General features: G+C 39.2%; 1 protein-coding gene across 9 annotated transcripts in view; it reads left to right on the top strand.

Moving 5' to 3' along the window:
* The window catches only part of smyd4 (SET and MYND domain containing 4), a 28,771-nt gene that overhangs the window by 5,591 nt on the left and 2,330 nt on the right, over positions 1-20,850 (top strand). The window contains exons 3-9 of one of the 9 annotated variants that reach the window (XR_009206858.1): positions 3,817-3,906; positions 4,009-5,020; positions 6,298-6,528; positions 17,800-17,969; positions 18,978-19,113; positions 19,803-19,896; positions 20,095-20,218. Coding sequence is in view for 5 of the 9 variants with exons in the window: in XM_058411599.1 (XP_058267582.1) it covers positions 3,817-3,906; positions 4,009-5,020; positions 6,298-6,528; positions 17,800-17,969; positions 18,978-19,122; positions 19,780-19,896; positions 20,095-20,218 (1,889 nt within the window). In the remaining 4 variants the exon portion in view is untranslated. Of the gene's footprint in view, positions 1-3,816; positions 3,907-4,008; positions 5,021-6,297; positions 6,529-17,799; positions 17,970-18,977; positions 19,123-19,779; positions 19,897-20,094; positions 20,219-20,850 lie in introns of those variants that run through there. The other 8 variants (XR_009206856.1, XM_058411600.1, XM_058411599.1 and 5 more) reach the window with 8 other exon arrangements.

The raw sequence follows: 20,850 nt of genomic DNA, 5'->3' as shown, positions 1-20,850 counted from the left end.
GAACTTAAGTGACATCCCATTCCTAATCCATAGGGTTCAATATGACGTCGGTCCACCCTTTGCAGCTATAACAGCTTCAACTCTTCTGGGAAGGCTGTCCACAAGGTTTAGGAGTGTGTTTATGGGAATTTTTGACCATTCTTCCAGAAGCGCATTTTTGAGGTCACTCACTGATGTTGGACGAGAAGGTCTGGCTCTCAGTCTCCGCTCTAATTCATCCCAAAGGTGTTCTATCGGGTTGAGGTCAGGACTCTGTGCAGGCCAGTCAAGTTCCTCCACACCAGACTCTGACATCCATGTCTTTATGGACCTTGCTTTGTGCACTGGTGCTCAGTCATGTTGGAAGAGGAAGGGGCCAGCTCCAAACTGTTCCCACAAAGTTGGGAGCATGGAATTGTCCAAAATGCCTTGGTATGCTGAAGCATTCAGAGTTCCTTTCACTGGAACTAAGGGGCCAAGCCCAGCTCCTGAAAAACAACCCCACACCATAATCCCCCCTCCACCAAACTTTACACTTGGCACAATGCAGTCAGACAAGAACCGTTCTCCTGGCAACCGCCAAACCCAGACTCGTCCATCAGATTGCCAGATGGAGAAGCGCGATTCATCACTCCAGAGAACGCGTCTCCACTGCTCCACTGTCCAGTGGCGGCGTGCTTTACACCACTGCATCCGACGCTTTGCATTGCACTTGGTGATGTATGGCTTGGATGCAGCTGCTCGGCCATGGAAACCCATTCCATGAAGCTCTCTGCGCACTGTTCTTGAGCTAATCTGAAGGCCACATGAAGTTTGGAGGTCTGTAGCGATTGACTCTGCAGAAAGTTGGCGACCTCTTCGCACTATGTGCCTCAGCATCCGCTGACCCCGCTCCGTCAGTTTACGTGGCCTACCACTTCTGGGCTGAGTTGCTGTCGTTCCCAAACACTTCCACGTTCTTATAATACAGCTGACAGTTGACTGTGGAATATTTAGGAGCGAGGAAATTTCACGACTGGATTTGTTGCACAGGCGGCATCCTATCACAGTTCCATGCTGGAATTCACTGAGCTCCTGAGAGCGACCCATTCTTTCACAAATGTTTGTAAAAACAGTCTGCATGCCTAGGTGCTTGATTTTATACACCTGTGGCCATGAAAGTGATTGGAACGCCTGATTCTGATTATTTGGATGGGTGAACGAATACTTTTGGCAATATAGTGTATCTGCTGACTGTGAATGAAACATCAGTTTAACAAAATAGACAGAGCTTCTTGGAGGTCCTTTATCTGCAATGTTTTGTCAAAAATTGCTCTAAACTTATGAACCACTCAACAGTAAATCTAAATTATTTATTTTTAATGATTTCCTTGAATGTGCTGATTTTTGAAACAGTCTGCATTTTCGAAAATGTTGGAATTGAAATAACAGACTGTTAAAATGTTGTTGCTCAGAGTTTTGATGTACTGACAGCTTGCACATAACATAAAAATGCATTGCAAATATGCATACAAGTCTGGTTGACCGCTACAGTGTTTGGTTTATGTCCAGACTGTTAAACAGTCATGAGGAGCTAAATCCTCAAAAATAGGAAGTAAGCTAGCAGGATTTATTGTTTTTCACTGGTATATTTTTAAGTGAAATGAGAATCTTCTGGAATATGAGCAGCTCATAGCAGCTTGACATTTGCAAGGTTCATAGTGTGTGCCAAAGTTATAATTTTACGGACATTGTGCAATGCCTAAACATGTTGTTCATGTGATCATGAATGGCTGTGAATTAATTTGAAATGTGGAGTTAAGTGGCCCAGATATTTTACTGAGATTTGCAGCAGCTGCAGCTTATCACTGTGTGTGTAGTATGCTCCACCAGCTATGTCTCTTTCTCTCATACACACAGACTGATAGCATAAAGGCACAGAAATAGATTTGTTGGTAGCCAGACACAGGTGAGAATCAGCATGTGTTATCTGTCAATTCATTAGTCACTTTTTAGAGTTTAATCCCCCTTAGTGAAGCCCAGTGTTGAATAAAAGCAAGTAGTGTGAAACCAGTTGTGCAGTTAACCAGTGCATGGCATTTGATGCACATCGAATTTAGATACCATGTTGACATCTACACAAAAACAGACCGACTCTTTTCCTTGGGCGCCAAGTGTGCATACATTGTTTAATGGGTAGCTCAAATCAGATCAGTAGCTCAAATTTAGTTCTTCATAGAACTTGTGCTCATCAGAGTTTGACCTGGGGGGCACATTGTCACTGATGATGGTGAGGGGCCTCCGTAATCAAGGGGTTGTCTAACGGTCATAAGCCTGCCCCTTTTGGAATGCCTGCCAGCTTTTCAAGTGGTCTTTTGAATGCCAAGCCAGCTCCTGCCTCAAGTCAATCTCCACTCCAGAATAATATGTAGCCTGGTCCTCTTTTGCACAGTTCACCTTGACCAGGAAGCTGAGTTTCACTCAAGGCTGCTATGTCAATTTGGTATCTGGCAAGCTCTTACCCATTCAGAGCAGTTCTGTGTGGTGAGTGTGAGAGAGATGATCCTTTTATTTTTATTTGTAATGTGGGTTTGAGCAGGCATTGTTGGGGCACATTTTCTAACCCCCTCCTGAGGCTATGGAGGCTATGCGAAAGAGCATTGTTCAGTCACGCAGTGGGCTGCCAAACTTCCGCTGCTCCAAGTACAGCAAAGCATGACCCTATGTCCTGAGTCACCTGTGTGCAGGTTGGCTGCTATGACTTCCAGTGTGGATGTATGGGCTGATGTGATGAATGGATGACTACATGACATCAGGATTTTGATTAAAGTGAAGAAGAGTTGTGCAGCGTCAGTCTCACTCTTTCGTCTGAGTACAGTGACAGAGTATGAAGATGGCTGGAGATGGAATCAGATGAATCATCTTTATAACACCTACAGTGTCTTTGAAATTAATAAATTGTCACAATGCATTCATAACTCACATATTTAAGCCATTGTTTACTACTTAAATGTGTTCATGCATAAAAGCAACATTCATATTTAAATCACCACACTACCTTGCTATTAGGCAGGTTAAAGAGGTTGACCAAAGCCCAAATTAAGATTGTGCCATGTGCCAAGGAGGAAAAACTACTTAAATCTATTTAACTAAAATTTTAGGGAAGCCCACTACTTTTGCCAATCCTTTTTTTCAATTAGCTATAAGAAATAATACCAGACCACTTTGTCACAGCAATTCTATCATACAAAGAACGTAGTAAGGACATAATAATTCAGACAAGAAACTTCAGATTTCTTATGTAATTTTATTTCTTTTTGTTACCAACACCTTTCCTTCTAGTATTATGTGCATTGATTGAAAATTGCCTATTACAGTGTAGACATTTATTTAAGCTATTTTTGTCACCAGTGACAGTATCTGTTTTACACAAGTTGTTTTTTATACAGTAACTATTACTCTGAAACCCTTAATAAAATCCAACTAAGTTAGATTTTTTAATTCAGCAAGGAGACATGCCTCTCTGCCAGCCAGTCAGAATTTGCCTAAAGGCCAGCAGATATGCACTGTAGAAATATACAAGGTAAAATTAGCTTGAGGCAGACTGAGTCTGAGACATTTAAATATGTCTATGTTTACCATAATCCCCTACTCTGCATCCCAACACAAATAAATGTTATTGCACAAGTATAAACCACATATAAGGAAATCTGTTCTGGATTAAGATATTGCTTTGATGTCACTGCTCTCAAATGTTTTTAATCATTATTTCAGTATCAGTGATTATATAGGCTCCTCAAAAATGGTCAGGTCTGGGTACAATTAATGGCATGTCTGTGTGTTTATTATATATTCCAGGGTGTGTGTCATGCTGAAAAGAATACAGAACAGCTGTCTTTATGCTATGCAAATCGTTCAGCTGCTTTGTTTCATCTTGGCCACTACACAGTGAGCATCTTTTCCTTGTATAGATGAGCTTTTATTATTTATAATTGTTCATTGTATATTAAAGCACTGCATGCATAATTGATTATGTGTATGTTTATATAGAAATGCCTAGAGGACATCCAGCGGGCCTTTGATGAAGGTTACCCATGTCAGCTACAGACTAAACTGGTGGACAGACGGATACAGTGTACAAGTCTGGTTAAAAAGCAGGAATATATGAAAGCATCTCCTTTTAAACATCAGACACCACAAACCAAGGAGAATAAGGGTGGTAATACCAGTGTGTCATCTGCTGTATCTGTTCACTTTACTACTGAAAAGGAACGGCACCTGGTGGTCACTGAGAACAAGTCAGCAGGGGAAGTTGTGGTTGAAGATGAGGCCTTCAGCTTTGTTCTTATACCTGTCAATGGACAGTACAACAAGAGTGGCAAAGCCAATATATTTACAACAGGACCGCAACACTGCCATCACTGTTTGTGTGAGAATATTAACACTGTACCATGTCGGGGCTGTAGCTATGCCCAGTACTGTGGGCAGAGGTGTGAAAAAGAGGCATGGCATCAGTACCACTGCTGGGAGTGTTCAGTTGGTTCAGAGCTACTGACTCTCGGGGTGTTTGCACATTTGGCCCTGCGAGTGGCCCTTAAAGCTGGAATAAACGAGGTCCAGAGGGCAAGAGAGAGTTGTTTTAACTTGGTTTATGAAGTGCCAAAAGCAACTTTTGTCAGCAGTAACAGGTCTGGCAATGGCAAGCTTTGCTCCAGTGGTGAAACATCTGAGAGTCTGGGCTTGGTATCAGACCTGAATGTAAATGCTCTTAAATGCTCTCAAAGTTCAGAGCATTCAAGCTGTTACCATGGAAAGTCATACCTGGGCATCTATAGTCTATTACCGCATGTAGGGAAACATGACCCTAACTTGCGCTTCCTGTTAGCTTTCACCATAGCAGCACTCTTTCAGAGACTTCCACTTGAAGTGCCACCTTGCCATGATCAGGAGGAATGGAGTATGTGCTGGGGCTCTAAGAAGAGCCTGCTAGGATCTACAGCTCTGAGGCACATGATGCAACTTCGATGTAATGCACAGGCTGTGACTACAATCAAAGTCAAAGGTGAGACTATAAACATCTTTCCAATATCCTTGTTATTGTTCTTAGTCTCTACATGATATTAAATTACAATGGAATTCAGTAATGTTTATCAGTGATTATATATTAACTACTTTGCCAGTCATTGCACAGTTTTTATAGAAGCTCTACAGAATTCTATTAGGGGTATGCTAATGTTAGAGTGTAAAGGGTTAATGTTCATTTACATAGAATTATGGTTATTTTATTTATTATTGTATTTTGTGGCAATGTGTCTTTTTGTTTAGTCCATTAGGCCCATAAACTGGAATAAATGCCACCCATTCATCAGCACTCTCTTTTGAGTTTTTTTTTACTCTTTGTGAAGAGTCTGAAATTATGGAAATTACCCTAGAGTAAGGTTTATCATTATCTTGCTCTGCAGTTCAACAAGAAGTAGGCTCCCCTGTGCAGAAAAGGTATTGCTAGAATGAGTTATCGAGTTAGTATGAGTTTAGTGCACTAACTAATAAACACCCAGCTAAAAAGTTTGTGTTTTGTTGGCAAAAATTGTTCATTAATATTTAACAGTCACACACAAGATTGATGCTAGCAGCAGGTCCTTTAAATTGTGGGTTGCAAACCAGGATCTTAATGGATCAAACATGTCTGTCTAATACATCCAACAGATGCTTGATCTAATTGATATCTGGGGAATTTGGAGGCCAAGTCAGCACTTTGGGTAACATGACACAACACTGTGTCATGTTACTCAGTCCATTCCTTCCCATAGTGCCATTTTCCCTTAGTGGATTCTGATAACATCTCCAAACAAGCGATGCACACATGCCCAGCTGTCTACATGATGTAAAAGAAAACATGATTCATCAGACCAGGCAACTCCTTCATTGATTCATTGTCTAGTTCATGCTCTCATGCCCATTGTAAGCACTTTCGCTGACTGCATTCTTACCATTCTTATTTCACTTTTTAATCCACCCATTTGAAAACTCAGACACATTAAGAGTAGCTAGAGGTGTATAAATACATCCCAGGTTTTGGCATCTGCATATTACTTTTGTGCATGAAATTGTTCCCTTTTTGTCTGCTGCTCTTTTGTACTCTCCTGCTCAACACTATGCAGCATCATCAGTACAATGTCAGCTATGTTAACATTAGACAACCATTTTGTAAATGGACTGTATGGAAATATGTTCACTGTACATTACTGCAGAATCAAGCAAAGGTTTATGGACTTCTTTGAGCGTCTGTGGGTATTTTAACTTTATATTAAATATATGGGCCATTTTCTTTTCTTCCAGAGGATACCAGCTTACCAGTGCAATCCAGTGAAGAATTCCGCATTGCCACTGCAATATTCCCTGTCCTCAGTCTGCTCAACCACTCTTGTCAGCCTAACACGAGCATCTCTTTTGATGTGGGCCTCAGTTCATCTGGCTCTAGTAATCCATTGTATTTTTCTTCGGGAGTTACAGTCACAGTCCGGGCCTGCAGAGACATTTCTGCAGGCCAGGAGCTGTTGCACTGTTATGGTAAGTAGTGGAGGCTTTCAGAAACATTTTTATTGGTTGTTATTAGATAATACTAGATAATGTAGATATCATTGTATTTAGATCATTATCATAGAAAAAATCTTTAGTTAGAGTATGTGAAAATATATTGTGACAGTGTCTTGAGACACTGAACTATAAATTCACATAGTAAGTTCACATCTGTTCAAAACACTGGACAATGTCAGAGTTAAAGTAAAGAAAACTTTACAGAATCTAGATGTGTCCCAAATTCTCCATACATAGGGGAAGTTGACATTTTTTGTCTTGCAAAAGCTTCTTAATCCAACTTTCTGTCAAACGTCTCCTTTGTCAAAAGTATGCTTAAAGGCTATCTGAATAAAATATATAATATTAACAAAGTATTAATAATTTTGGAAAATATATTCCCTATGTATAGAATCCTTTGTGAGACCCTGTATAATAGGTTTGATTAGATTCAACTTTATTCTCATTGTGCAGAGTACATGTACAGAGCCAATGAAATGCAGTTAGCATCCAACCAGAAGTGCATAAGTGGCATATTTACCATACATTACAATAAGGATATATAGCTATGTGGATGATATGTACAGGAGAATGGATATCTTATGTACAGGTGTAGTAGGAAATATAAATAGGTATAAAAAAAAAAAGTCCATATATGTATGTACAATCAATGTATAGTAATGAAGATATATTAAGAATTAACATGCTAAACAAGATATACAGATGGGTATGTGTATATTTTATATATATATATATATATATATATATATATATATATATATATATATATATATGTATATAGTGTGATCAGCTGTTCAGTAAGGAAACAGCCACAGGGAAGAAGCTATTTCTCAGTCTGTTTGTGCGGGCGCTAAGATACCGGAACCGCCTTCTGGATGGGAGAAGGGTACATAGTCCATGATTTGGGTGAGAGGCGTCTTTGATAATGCCTTTCACCCTCTGCAGGCAACGTTTATTGTAAATGCTATTGATGGTGGGTGGCTGAGTGCCAGTGATACGTTGGGTGGTTTTCATCACCCACTGAAGGGCTTTACGGTCTGTAGCTGTGCAGTTGCCGTACCACACTGAGATGCAGTTAGTGATGATGCTCTCAATGGTACAGTGGTAAAAGTTCACAAGAATCTTGGAGCAGAGGTGGGCCTTTTTCAGTCTCCTCAGAAAATAAAGGCACTGTTGTGCCTTTTTAACCAGGAAGGAGGGGTTCATGGACTAGGTGAGGTCCTCTGAAATTTGGACCCCGAGGAACTTAAAGCTGGGTACATGCTCAACAGCAGCTCTGCTGATGTGAATGGGAGCATGAGTGTGATTTCCAGCATGTCTGAAGTCTATGATGACCTCCTTTGTTTTCCTGGTGTTGAGTTCCAGGTTGTTGTCCCCACACCAAGCCAGAAGGTGCTGGATCTCCTCCCTGTAAGCCATCTCATTGTTACCTCTGATCAGGCCTATCACTGTGGTGTCATCTGCAAACTTGATAAAGCTGTTAGAGGCATGTACAGATATGCAATCATGGGTGAAGACGGAGTAAAGGAGAGGGGACAATACACATCCTTGGGGAACTCCAGTGTTGAGGATGAGACTGGAGGATGTTAGGTTGTCCAGTCTGACAGACTGTGGTCAGTGTGTGAGAAAGTCCAGAGTCCAATTTCCAGAGAGGAGTACTAATTCCAAGCTGTTTAAGCTTAAAGATTAGCTTCGGTGGGCTGACTGTGTTAAATGTTGAACTAAAGTCAATGAACAGCATCCTGATGTAAGTGTTGGGGATGTCCAGGTGAGCCAGAGCAGAATGAAGCACTGTGGAGATGGCATCCTCTGGTGACCGGGTCCTGGTGTGGATCCAGAGTGGGAGGTAGACAGAGTAGATAGGTGGGTGAGGACCAGTCTTTCGAAGCACTTTGCTATGATAGGGGTAAGTGCGACTGGACGAAAGTAACTGGGTGTCACTGCAGCAGAGTGCTTAGGCACAGGCATGATGGTAACTGACTTAAAGCAGTTGGGGACTAGTGCCTGAGCTAGGGACAGGTTAAAGATGTCTGTGAAGTCTTCCGGTTTGTATGCGCATGGAGTAGACGTGAGTTTTTTTGGCTCCGCTTCAATACTTAATAAATGTCCTAATTAAGTCAGATTAATTAACTGTGCTTTGCAGCAGTCTATATTAAGAGCTACAGCGCAACATGATGAAGCCAAGTAAAGTTAAGAAAAAGGAGAAAGAAGTAGAAGAGTGAGAAAAAGTTGCAGAGGCCGCCGCAGATGTAGCTGAGGCCAAATCTATGCCGACTACAAACGAGGATCTTATGTCTGCGATCAGTGCTTTGAATAAGACTGTGGATCAAAGACTGGGCGAATTATCTTCTGCACTTTCTAATTTGTCATCAGCGCTGATTGACATGTCTGCTTGAGTTAAAAAAACAGAAGCAGCTGTGCAGGCTCATGAAGGCCGTATTGAATCTCTCGAGAGGCTAAATGCAAACATGGCTGCCGAGACGGCTCTCATACAGGTAAAGCTGGAGGATCTGGAATCATGCTCTCACAGGCATAATATCTGCATAATGGGAATTAAAGAGAAGTTGGAAAACGGCAAGCCCTCTGAGTTTGTAAGCTCATTGCTTCCAGAGCTGCTTGGGCACGATAACTTTAATAAACTAATCCAAATCGATATGACTCACAGAAGCGTGAGGCTAGCCACCGGCAATAGACCGCGAGCTATTATTGCTAGACTGCACCACCTCTATTTGAAAGAATTTGTGCTGTGCCTAGCAAGGCAGAAGGCTCCTCTCCATTTTAAAGTTGACAGTGTGCAGGTCTATCCAGACTTGACGTCGGGAACGATGAAGAAGTGACAGGACTTTAATGACGTAAGGAATAGATGCAAGGAAAGAAACATAAGATGCGGCTTCAAATTCCTGGCGAAATTCATTGTGATGGTAGAAGAGGAAACTAAAACTTTTGAAATACCCTCCAATGCTGAAAAGTTTCTGATGACCAAAGTCCCAAACTGGAAATCTACGAGCGAAGAGCAAGGTGATCATAGTGGAAGTAATAATGCATCTGTATGAGAGGTGATTTGCTCAACTGAGACTTTGCACAGATAGGAAACTAAGGTTCAGAATATGGACATGATCATTAAAGACTACGTATCCTTAAAGCGGACAGTATATGGAATTGTTGCGGAGGAACTTTTTTCTACTGTTAGGGGAATTAATAGCCCTGTGAAGCGTGATAAGGTTCTTTCACACCTCAAAACTTTAAAAGCAGATATAGGTTTTATTCAAGAAACACATCTGAAGAAGGGAAGCGAGAATAGATTAAAGTCTAATTGGATTGCACAAGTGCATCAGTCTACATTCTCTACTAAAGCCAGGGGTGTGGCTATCCTGATCTGTAAGAATGTACCATTCGTTCATCATAAGACTACCTCTGATACAAACGGCAGATATATTATTGTGTTGGGCTTAGAGCTGGGCGATATGGCCAAAAAATTGAATCTCATATTTTTTAAAACAAAATTCGATTTTCGATTTTTAAAACGATTATTTTTCATTAAAAAAGTTTAATAAAACACTAGAGACTATAGGATAGATTTTTTTTATTTGAGCAAAAACAATATAACCAGACATATGAACTGCTAATTTGGACTAAAAGTGCAAAGTGCAAAATTACTTTTGCTAACAAGTTTTTTTTGTTATTTTAGAAAAACAATAATCAATACAACAACATAAAAACCTTTTATGGGGATTTATAAAATGCAAAAATTCACCAGTCTTTACAAGTTCTAATTATTCTAGTAAAATAAAGTAATATAACAAAATATGAGGGATTTGTAAAGTGCAAACTGCAGACTTAACTTAAATCACTTTTTATAAAATAAATAATTGTCACCTGGAAAAAAATCCCTGAAGAAAAACAATTTTGTAAATCAGTTCAACATGCAACTAACACGCTAAATAAAATCAAACAGGAGCCAGACAGCATTTTACATCTGTGTATATGGGCACAATCAGGGGCGAGTCTAGGATTTTCATTTAAGGGGGACTCAGCCCCCAATGAGGGTATAATAGTAAAAAAATATAAATAAATAAATAAAATAAAGGTTTGACTAACAGGGTAGCATGGTAAACTTATTGCAACATTCCACTGTATTGCATAGATGTGTATATAACATTTGAGTACTGAACAAGCCAAATACGAGTCTTCCTGATCACACACGCGCGTATGCGCGCACGCACACACACACACACTTGACCTCTGATCCTCGTTCTGCGACGCCGCGGTTTCTTCAGTCTCTCTTAGAAACAAGCTCTTTGCGTCGATTTTCGTTTCAACATCGACATAACCAAAAATTCAAATTAATCGATAATAACGATTAATCGCCCAGCTCTAGTTGGGCTCTATAAACTTGAAGCAAATAACTTTAGTTAATATCTATGCACCAAATTATGATGATCCCCTCTTTTTTCAAAAAGTATTTAAACTAATCCCTAGTATTTCTTAGTCGAATATAATTGTTAGAGGTGATTTCAACTGTGTGCTGGACAACGTGCTTGATGGACAACCGAGTCAGATTGCCAGCATGACATCTAAATCTAATGCAATGTTAAAGCAGTATATGCAGTCCCTAAACATTGTAGATATATGGAGAATTCTTAATCCCTCAGATAGAGATTTTTCTTTCTACTCTCATGTGCATAAGTCATATTCATGCATCGACTTCTTTCTGTTAGATTCAAATCTAGTACCAAATGCATGCAAGTCACAATATCACGTTATAATATCAGATCATGCTCTCCAGTCAGTTGACCTTAGATTAGATCATTTAAGAGGAGAATTTAGATGGAAGTTAAATAACGCACTCTTAAAGGATGAAGAATTTAATAAAAAGGAATTTAATAAAAAAAAGATTGAGGAATTTATAGAAATTAATGATAACGGTGATGTGCATGATTCAAATTTATGGGAGGTGTTGAAGGCTGTAGTTAGAGGGGAAATTATAGCATTTGAGATAGCTCAAAGGAAGAAAGTTAAGATGACTATGACTGAAATAGAAAGTACTCTTACCAGATTAGAAAGTTTACACAAATAACCCAAATTCTGTGTTACTGAAAAAAAATTTTGCATTAAACTATAAATATAATTCTCTATTATCTAGCAGCATACTAAAATTATTATATAAGGTTAAACAAAGATGCTATGAATTAGGAGATAAAACCCAGAACCTTCTGGCATGGCAATTAAGACAACATGAAGCTGCTAATGCCATATATCAAATTAAGAACAAAGAGGGGAAAATAATAACCGATCCAAAGGAAATAAATCTAAATTTTGCAAAGTTTTATGCAGAGGTTTATACTTCCACAGGGAACTCCGACCAGGAAAATATTGATAGTTTTATGGAAGGACTACACTTGCCAAAATTAAGTGAAGAGGCTTTAAAGGCACTAGATGCAGAAATAAGCATTGAAGAGGTGGAAAATGCTATTAAAGTAGACACAAGGCCCCTGGACCTGATGGGTTTAGCATCGAATTTTACAAAAGATTTTGGAAGGTTATTTTTCCGCTTTTGATACGTATGTTTAGACATTCACAGGAAACAGGCCACTTTCCAGCATCTATGTATGATGCCAATATTGTTCTTATACCTAAACCAAGTCGAGATCAGCTGCTGTTGTCATCATACAGACCAATCCCTTTATTACCCACTGAAACCAAAATAATTGGGAAAATCCTTGCGAATTGATTGAAGAAGCATATCTGTGATATTATACATCCAGAGCAGACAGGCTTTATGCCAGGCAGACACATGTACTTTAATCTACGTCGCCTGTGCAATGTTTTATATTTGAACCATAAAGAAGAATCTGCAATTATTTCATTGGATGCGCAGAAGGCATTTGACCAAGTAGAGTGGGGATACATGATGTCTGTCCTGAAGAAATTTGGTTTTGGCCACGAGTTTAGAGAGTGGATAAAAATAATATATTTCTGTCCAAAAGCCTCAATAGTGACTAACCATAATCTTTCAGCTCCTTTCTCAATTTGCAGAGGGACAAGACAAGGCTGCCCGCTGTCCCCTTTCCTTTTCGCAGTCGCGGTAGAGCCCTTGTCTGCACATATTCGGCAACAGACAGATATCCAACCTATCACGATAGGTGGCCTCCCACGAAACATTTCACTTTACGCAGACGATATACTTCTGTTCATAAAAAATCCTAGTAAATCTATTCCACATCTCCTCACTTCAGTTACAAGATTCGGGAATATATCAGGCTTTACTGTTAACTGGGAAAAAGTGACTTGATGACTATTGGGCCCAACACTTGTAAGCAATATATAAGACCCACCCTGTTCAAGATAGCAGAAGACTCTTTTACTTATCTTGGTGTCATAATAACTAAAAAACCAAAAGACCTTTTAAGAGTCAATTGTCAAAAGAAGATTGATCAATTAAAAAACAATATAGACTATTGGAGAACATTGCCAATTTCAATGGTAGGTAAAATTAATGCAGTGAAGATGGTGAGCTTACCAAGATTTCTCCACTTATTTCAGTCTATCCCTTCATGTTTACCACAATCCTATTTTAAACAATTAGACAAAATAATTTTTCAGTTTTTATAGAATTATTCAACAGCACGAATTAAAAAACAACACTTCTTTAAACCTAAGGAGAGGTGAGGATTTGGGTTACCTTTCTTTAGAGCATATTATTGGGCAGCACATTTGAATATATTCCCTTGGTGGAAGGATGATCCATCAGAAGGAATATGTGAACAACCTGAATGCCTTAGAATTGAACAAGCCCTTTACTCTAGCTCTTCATTGTAGGCACTATGCAACAGTCCAGGAAAGGTTAGTAAGCTTGTCTATAATGATCATTTTGTTATAGGCCAGTCTTTAAAAATTTGGAAACAAGTTAAAATATATACTAAAGCCCCTAATGTATATCTTGATAGCCCCATATGTAAGAATCATTCCTTCATTCCCGCTCTTAATGATATGGTTTTGGAAACAGAAGGGAATAAGCTGTGTCATATGAATGGGCATTTCTTGTCTTTCAAAGAGCTCCAATCAAAGTTCAGGTTACCAAACTCTCACTTTTTTAGATATCTGCAAATCAGAGACTATGTCAGAAAACATTTTCCTGATTTTGAACAATTAAAAAAGCATGAAAAATTAGAGGAAATAAACCGATTTAAAGCTGGGAACTCAAAAGCAGTGTCAATTAAAAAAAAAAAAGATCTCCGTGAAGACTTCAGTCAGTTGTTCTGCACAGGCTCTAAACACCCGGCCAGGGATGCTATCAGAGCTAGCTGCTTTTCGTGCATTGACCCTACTCAGAGTAGCACACACTTCCGAGGTGGAGAGAGAGTGAGTGGCTGCGTGCCTGGAAGTAGTTCAGCCTTGAGCATGGGCTCCATCCTCCCTTTTTCAAAACGAGCATAGAAGTGATTTAGCTCGTCTGGAAGTAAGGTAGAGCTGGTAGTAGGTGACGTGCTGGGTGGTTTGTGGTCAGTGATGGCCTGGATCCCTTGCCAAATGCGCCTTGGGTCAGCAGAGTTGAAGTGTTCCTCAATCCGTTGTTTGTGTTTATATTTGGCTTTGCATATTCCCCTCCTCAGATTGGCTCTGGCAATGCTATAGGTCTCCCTGTCACCGGACCTGAAGGCTGTGTTGCATGCTTTAAGCAAAAGGCGAACCTCCCGGTTCAACCAGGGCTTCTGGTTCGGGAACAAAATGATTGTTTTCTATGTGGTCACCTGGTCCACACATCTGTTAATATGCTTCAAAACAGAGTTGGTATCAATATTGTATGAGAATATTGCCTAGTGCAAAATGGCCAATTAATTGTTATTGTGCGCAATGGATATGTAAAGTCTACACACCCTATCTTTTTGTGATGTTTAAAAGAAACCAAGATAAATCATATCAGAAATTTTTCTACCCTTTTCTAACCAATATTTAATAGTTTCTTTAAACACAAGACAGGAGAATTTATTTTTTAAAAGGAATGTTTATTTTTTTTAGATATTTTTTATTTTATTACACGACTCAGTCTTTTTTTTCTTGCAAAAAAACTCTATGTCCAATAAATTGTAAGAGCATCTCCTGTGCACAGCCCACTTCTGGTCATTTCACAGATTTTTAGTTAAATTTTAGTGTTAGATTCAAGTCTAGGCATTGGCTAGGTCAATCAAAAACCTTCCTCATCATTTGCTTAAGCCGTTCCTTTGTCAATTTGAAGGTATGCTTTAAGTCATTGTTGTGCTAACAGTTGAAATACCTTTTCATCTTTTCAGCATCATTTTATAAAAGCCCCAGTTCTGGCTGACAAAAAACAGCTGTAAAGCATGAAGCTACCACCACCATGCTTTCCCATGGAAGTCATGAGCTTCCAGTGATATTCTTTTTTATTATTATTCTTTTTTTAACACTAAACACATCTTTTGGAATAATTGAACTATTTTACCTTTTGGAAGTGGTCTAATCAGGCCATTACACATTTTGCCATATGGTTTGGTGGGATTTAATTGAGCTTAGATGTTTGGTTTTTGGTTTTGTTTTGTTTTTTTTGTCTAGTCACCTTACCCCATAGCGCAGACGTGAAGAATATGTGTAATCAATACTCATCAGATATTCCCGCAACGTGTTTAAAGTTGCTGTAGGTCTCTTGACAGTCTCCTTGTTATGTTTTTTGTTAAGTTTTAAGTTTTTGTTAAGTTTTAAGTCTTGTCCTATTATACTTTTTGTTTAGAAATGATTGTACCCTACTGTACACCAAATGTTTGTCAATGCAAGAATCTAAGCTGTCACCCCAAAACCCACAGAAAGTTGGTAGACTTCTTCATTTAGGATATGTAGAATGCATGCTGTTAGTAGAGTAGCTGCTTAGTGTGAAGAGTCCATATCATAGGCAGATAATACTTAAATCATACTCCAAAAAATTCCAGAAATGTATCACTGCTCTTCAACTGCTAAAGATTGCAGTTCCCTGATGAGTTCTGACTATTTTCTTTCCATAGCAGTCAGTTCAGAGGCTTGTCTCAGCCAAGCCCATAAGAAAACTATTAGAAACTGAAACTCTTATTACCTTTAATAACTCTATCACTGATTTACACCAGTGGGTTTTAATAGTCTGGTTCTCCAGGCTTTCTCCAGGTCCAACTCCACAGCACATCAGACTACTCTAATCATGTCTTATTCATGTGGCAGTCAATGGAATTTTAGATTATGCCCAAATACCCACATTAGTTTACATACGATGACTGGTTGATTACAAAGAAGGCTAGAAATACACTGGGTAATTATAGAGTGGGTGACAATTCATTAAATTTATACGTTTATGATTATAAATAAGTGTATGATTATAGAGTAGGAAACCCATAGCAAATTAGGCAGTGTGTAAGGGTAATAGTAAGTAAGGTAATGTATTTATAATAATGTGCAAGGTTAATTAATAACCTCTATATAATACATTTTCATGATCACTTGCTGTATTATTTGTATTAATTACTTTTGTCTTTGCATGTCTTGCAAGTTTGGATATAAACAGAAAAAAAACAGCAAGAAAGGTGTTAAGGGGAAGCTAAGGGATGTACCTCACTAACTGTATTACATGCAGTGATAGTACAAACAAAAGGCATGAGCCCACATCAGGTGCATATACACTATATTGCCAAAAGTATTCGCTCACCCATCCAAATAATCAGAATCAGGTGTTCCAATCACTTCCATGGCCACAGGTGTATAAAATCAAGCACCTAGGCATGCAGACTGTTTTTACAAACATTTATGAAAGAATGGGTCGCTCTCAGGAGCTCAGTGAATTCCAGCGTGGAACTGTGAAAGGATGCCACCTGTGCAACAAATCCAGTCGTGAAATTTCCTCTCTCCTAAATATTCCACAGTCAACTGTCAGCTGTATTATAAGAACATGGAAGTGTTTGGGAACGACAGCAACTCAGCCACGAAGTGGTAGGCCACGTAAACTGACCGAGCGGGGTCAGTGGATGCTGAGGCACATAGTGTGAAGAGGTCGCCAACTTTCTGCAGTCAATCGCTACAGACCTCCAAACTTCATGTGGCCTTCAGATTAGCTCAAGAACAGTGCGCAGAGAGCTTCATGGAATGGGTTTCCATGGCCGAGCAGCTGCATCCAAGCCATACATCACCAAGTGCAATGCAAAGCGTCGGATGCAGTGGTGTAAAGCACGCCGCCACTGGACTCTAGAGCAGTGGAGACACGTTCTCTGGAGTGACGAATCGCGCTTCTCCATCTGGCAATCTGATGGACGAGTCTGGGTTTGGCGGTTGCCAGGAGAACGGTACTTGTCTGACTGCATTGTGCCAAGTGTAAAGTTTGGTGGAGGGGGGATTATGGTGTGGGGTTGTTTTTCAGGAGCTGGGCTTGGCCCCTTAGTTCCAGTGAAAGGAACTCTGAATGCTTCAGCATACCAAGACATTTTGGACAATTCCATGCTCCCAACTTTGTGGGAACAGTTTGGAGCTGGCCCCTTCCTCTTCCAACATGACTGTGCACCAGTGACCAAAGCAAGGTCCATAAAGACATGGATGACAGAGTCTGGTGTGGAGGAACTTGACTGGCCTGCACAGAGTCCTGACCTCAACCCGATAGAACACCTTTGGGATGAATTAGAGCGGTGACTGAGAGCCAGGCCTTCTCCCAACATCAGTGTGTGACCTCACAAATGCGCTTCTGGAAGAATGGTCAAAAATTCCCATAAACACACTCCTAAACCTTGTAGACAGCCTTCCCAGAAGAGTTGAAGCTGTTATAGCTGCAAAGGGTGCACCGACGTCATATTGAACCCTATGGATTAGGAATGGGATGTCACTTAAGTTCATATGCGAGTCAAGGCAGGTGAGCGAATACTTTTGGCAATATAGTGTATGTGCAGATAGACAACTAGCATGTTGTCAGCAGCTTGATATTTTAAATACATATAGTGAAAATCAAAATTAAAGAACAATATATAAACACGTAATTTTGAAATAAATTTGAAGGAATATCATGTTGTAGGTATACCACTGTTCTAAAAACATGCTAGCTGTGGTATACCCACAGCTAATAAGCCTTCAAATTTGTTTAATAGTAATAAAGACTAACAATACTTTAGAAAAAAATCAAGTGTTTATAAATTGTTCTCTAATTTTGATCTCTATTGTACATCTATGTAAATGTAACTCATGGCCAGAGAGTCTGAGGCTGATTAACTTACCACCCTTTGCCAGGTCCTCACTGTAGCAGAATGGAGGTTGAGAAGCGTCAGCATCTGTTGCTGAAGCAGTACTTCTTCCACTGTAAATGTGAGGCTTGCAGGCTGGAGCTAGCTGATAGAAGCAGGAGATTACCATTAACCTTTAATGGTCTTAAATGTGAAAAATGTGGAAGCCTCCTTAAGGTAACATGATATTTCCTGTGATTGATGTTCTAGCTAAATAATATCACTCAAATTCTCTTCACTTTTACAACAACTGATGTTTATTATTATTATTATTATTATCATCATCATCATCATCATCATCATCATCATCATCATATGCTTACTGAAATGTACTATGCGCCTTATGCTTTACACCCCCAGTCTTCAGATTTGTTTGGAAATGGTTAATTGAAAATTAATGGTTATGTTAAGAATTGGCACATATAATCTCTGTTCACTTTAATTGGAACACCAGTACACCTGCTCATTTATGCAGTTATCCAATCGGGCTAAAAAACCTTGTTGATGAGAATGATCAGACTTGTTTGAGCTAAGTTTATAACTCAAATACACACTCTTCACAAGACATCAAACACTGAGGTAGATGGGCTACAGCAGATCACATCAGGTTCCACGCCTGTCAGACAAAAACAGATATCTAAGGCCACAGACAGCAAAACAGGGCAGTCGAAGACAAAAATCCATGATTCCTGTTATTGGCTGACAGGACTGAAACCTAATGTGGTCTTCTTTTGTAGCCCATCCAGCTCAGGATGAATTTTATGTGTGCTGAGATGCTACTTATCTAGATTATTTTAGTTGCTATATCCTTCCTGTCAGCTTAAACCAATCCTATCTCTTATCAACAAGGCCTTTCTACCCACAGGACTGTCACTGTTTTCAGGGGATCGGCAGTTTCTTTAATACTCAAACCAGCCCGTCTGGTATCAACAGCCAAATCACAGAGATCACATGTTGTCTTCATACTTATCTTTGATGTGACCATTACCTGAAGCTCTTGACCTGTATCTCTTAACCTGTATCTACCTGTATGTACCTTTTTTTTTGCATTGTGCTACTGCCACATGATTGGCTGATTAAATAATTGCAGAAATCTGCACATGTAAAAGTGTTCCAAATAATGTGGACATTTAGTACTTATCTATCCCTTGGGTGTATTTCAGAGGATTATACTTGTATTTCCAGATGAGCGTGGATGTGCATGAGTGTTCACAGTTGTCCTGTGATCACCACATCTTAAATACAGACTTGCAGAGAAGAATGCAAATACTACAAAACCACTTGGACCAAGCTTTAGAACTCATGGAGAACCATCAAATAAGTGAGTCAGGTAGTACACTGAGAAGAAACCTTTTCATGTGCACAAGTTTTTTTTTTATTATTAGCAGCACATGGGGTAAAAACTGCATTTCTGTTATGTTGGCTAGACATTTTGTTCGGCTGTTTAAGCTTATTAATGGTGCTTGCATAGTACCAGTTGTGCTACGGACACGAATGAAGGCTTGAGGAGAGGTGTTCTATGAAGCAATCAGATGTACAATGTTTAAACAAAAACCTCATGTTTGTGGAATGTGGAATTTATTCACAGGTGTCACTGCTCAGACATCATTTGGCTGACATACTTATCATACTTATTACATATCCTGGCTCGGAATAATCATGCCTGTCTGTCTGTCTGTTTTTGTCTGTCTGTCTACTGTCCGTCTATCTGTCATCTACTTATTTCACTCTCTTTGTTTCCTTCTATCTGTCTCTTTCTTTCTTTCTTTCTTTCTTTCTCTTTCTTTCTTTTTCTTTCTTTCTTTCTTTCTTTTAACTTTAAGAAACAGTTTCTCAAATCATACTTTCAGACTTTGTCAAGCCAACATCAGTTTGTTGTGAACTACCTACCTAGTGTATTTTGGAGTAATTGTGTGCATAAAACATTGTATGCCTCAGTTTATAGAAATACCTGTATTAATGTAATGTTTATTTTTCTCTGACTTAGATGGTGCCCTATGTATCTTGCAGAAAGCATCCAATCAGGCTGACAGTATCTTAATGAAGACGCACCCTCTGCAGGGTGAACTAGCTGATGCAATGGCCCGAGCATATGCTACCATGGGTAAGAACATCATAAGACATATTTCTATTTAACCATTAGCATCTGAAAGGTTGCTCATTTAATAGGTACAAGTGGCTTATAGGTCATGAGTAATAAAATACTAATAAAGTAATAAAGTAAGTAATAAAGGCATAATGATACAGTGTAATAACTGCAATAAACACACATAAATATCAACAGTTATATTATACTCTGCAGGGCTTTGGCAGCAGGCTGCATCACATTTAAAAAGCAGTATTGCTGCCATTTGTTCCAAGTATGGGAAGGACAGTTTGGAGCTTGGGAGACAGCAGTTTAAACTTGCCCAGCTACATTTCAATGGGTAAGACACATGTAAATTTCTATGTCTACACTGTCTACACCCATTTCTAATGGTGGCCTGTGGCTATAAAACTATTATACAAAGGCATTTATTTTATGGAGTAAAACAAACTAAATACAATGATTTATATTTTGTGCTCAAAATTTGCTAGGGTGACAGCAGTTGACAAAGGAATAGTAGAAGCCACTGGAACCATCAGTCTTTTTTTTTCTAAGGAGATATTTCGCAGATATCATGAAATTTGATATTGGTTTAGAAGATTTTGCACACTGTGGACAAAATGTCCTGCATAGTAAAAAAAAATCTAAAAAAAATTCACAATACAAGAAGCAAAAAATGCAAATGGTAAAAACTCCAATATGGCAGAATTAACATCAAGGTATCCTGTGAATTTGGCATGATCCACTGAATCAAAGAAGGGCAGTGATGGTCAGCAAAATCACATTTGTTGCAATGTTATTATTGCAAACGTATGTATACATTTTCCCTGTTGGTGTTGCTAGAACGCTTGAGGGGCACACCTGAATTGCAGTGTACATAAAAATCTTACAGAGCATTGTATGGGCTTTTTTAGGGTGATGCATATCGTAGGAAAAAAGAAAATGTCTATTGATAGATTTTTAAAAAAATGC

Source organism: Hemibagrus wyckioides, linkage group LG16 (genome assembly GCF_019097595.1).
Source record: "Hemibagrus wyckioides isolate EC202008001 linkage group LG16, SWU_Hwy_1.0, whole genome shotgun sequence".
NCBI lineage: Eukaryota > Metazoa > Chordata > Actinopteri > Siluriformes > Bagridae > Hemibagrus > Hemibagrus wyckioides.
This window is presented reverse-complemented; position numbering and strand designations above follow the sequence as displayed.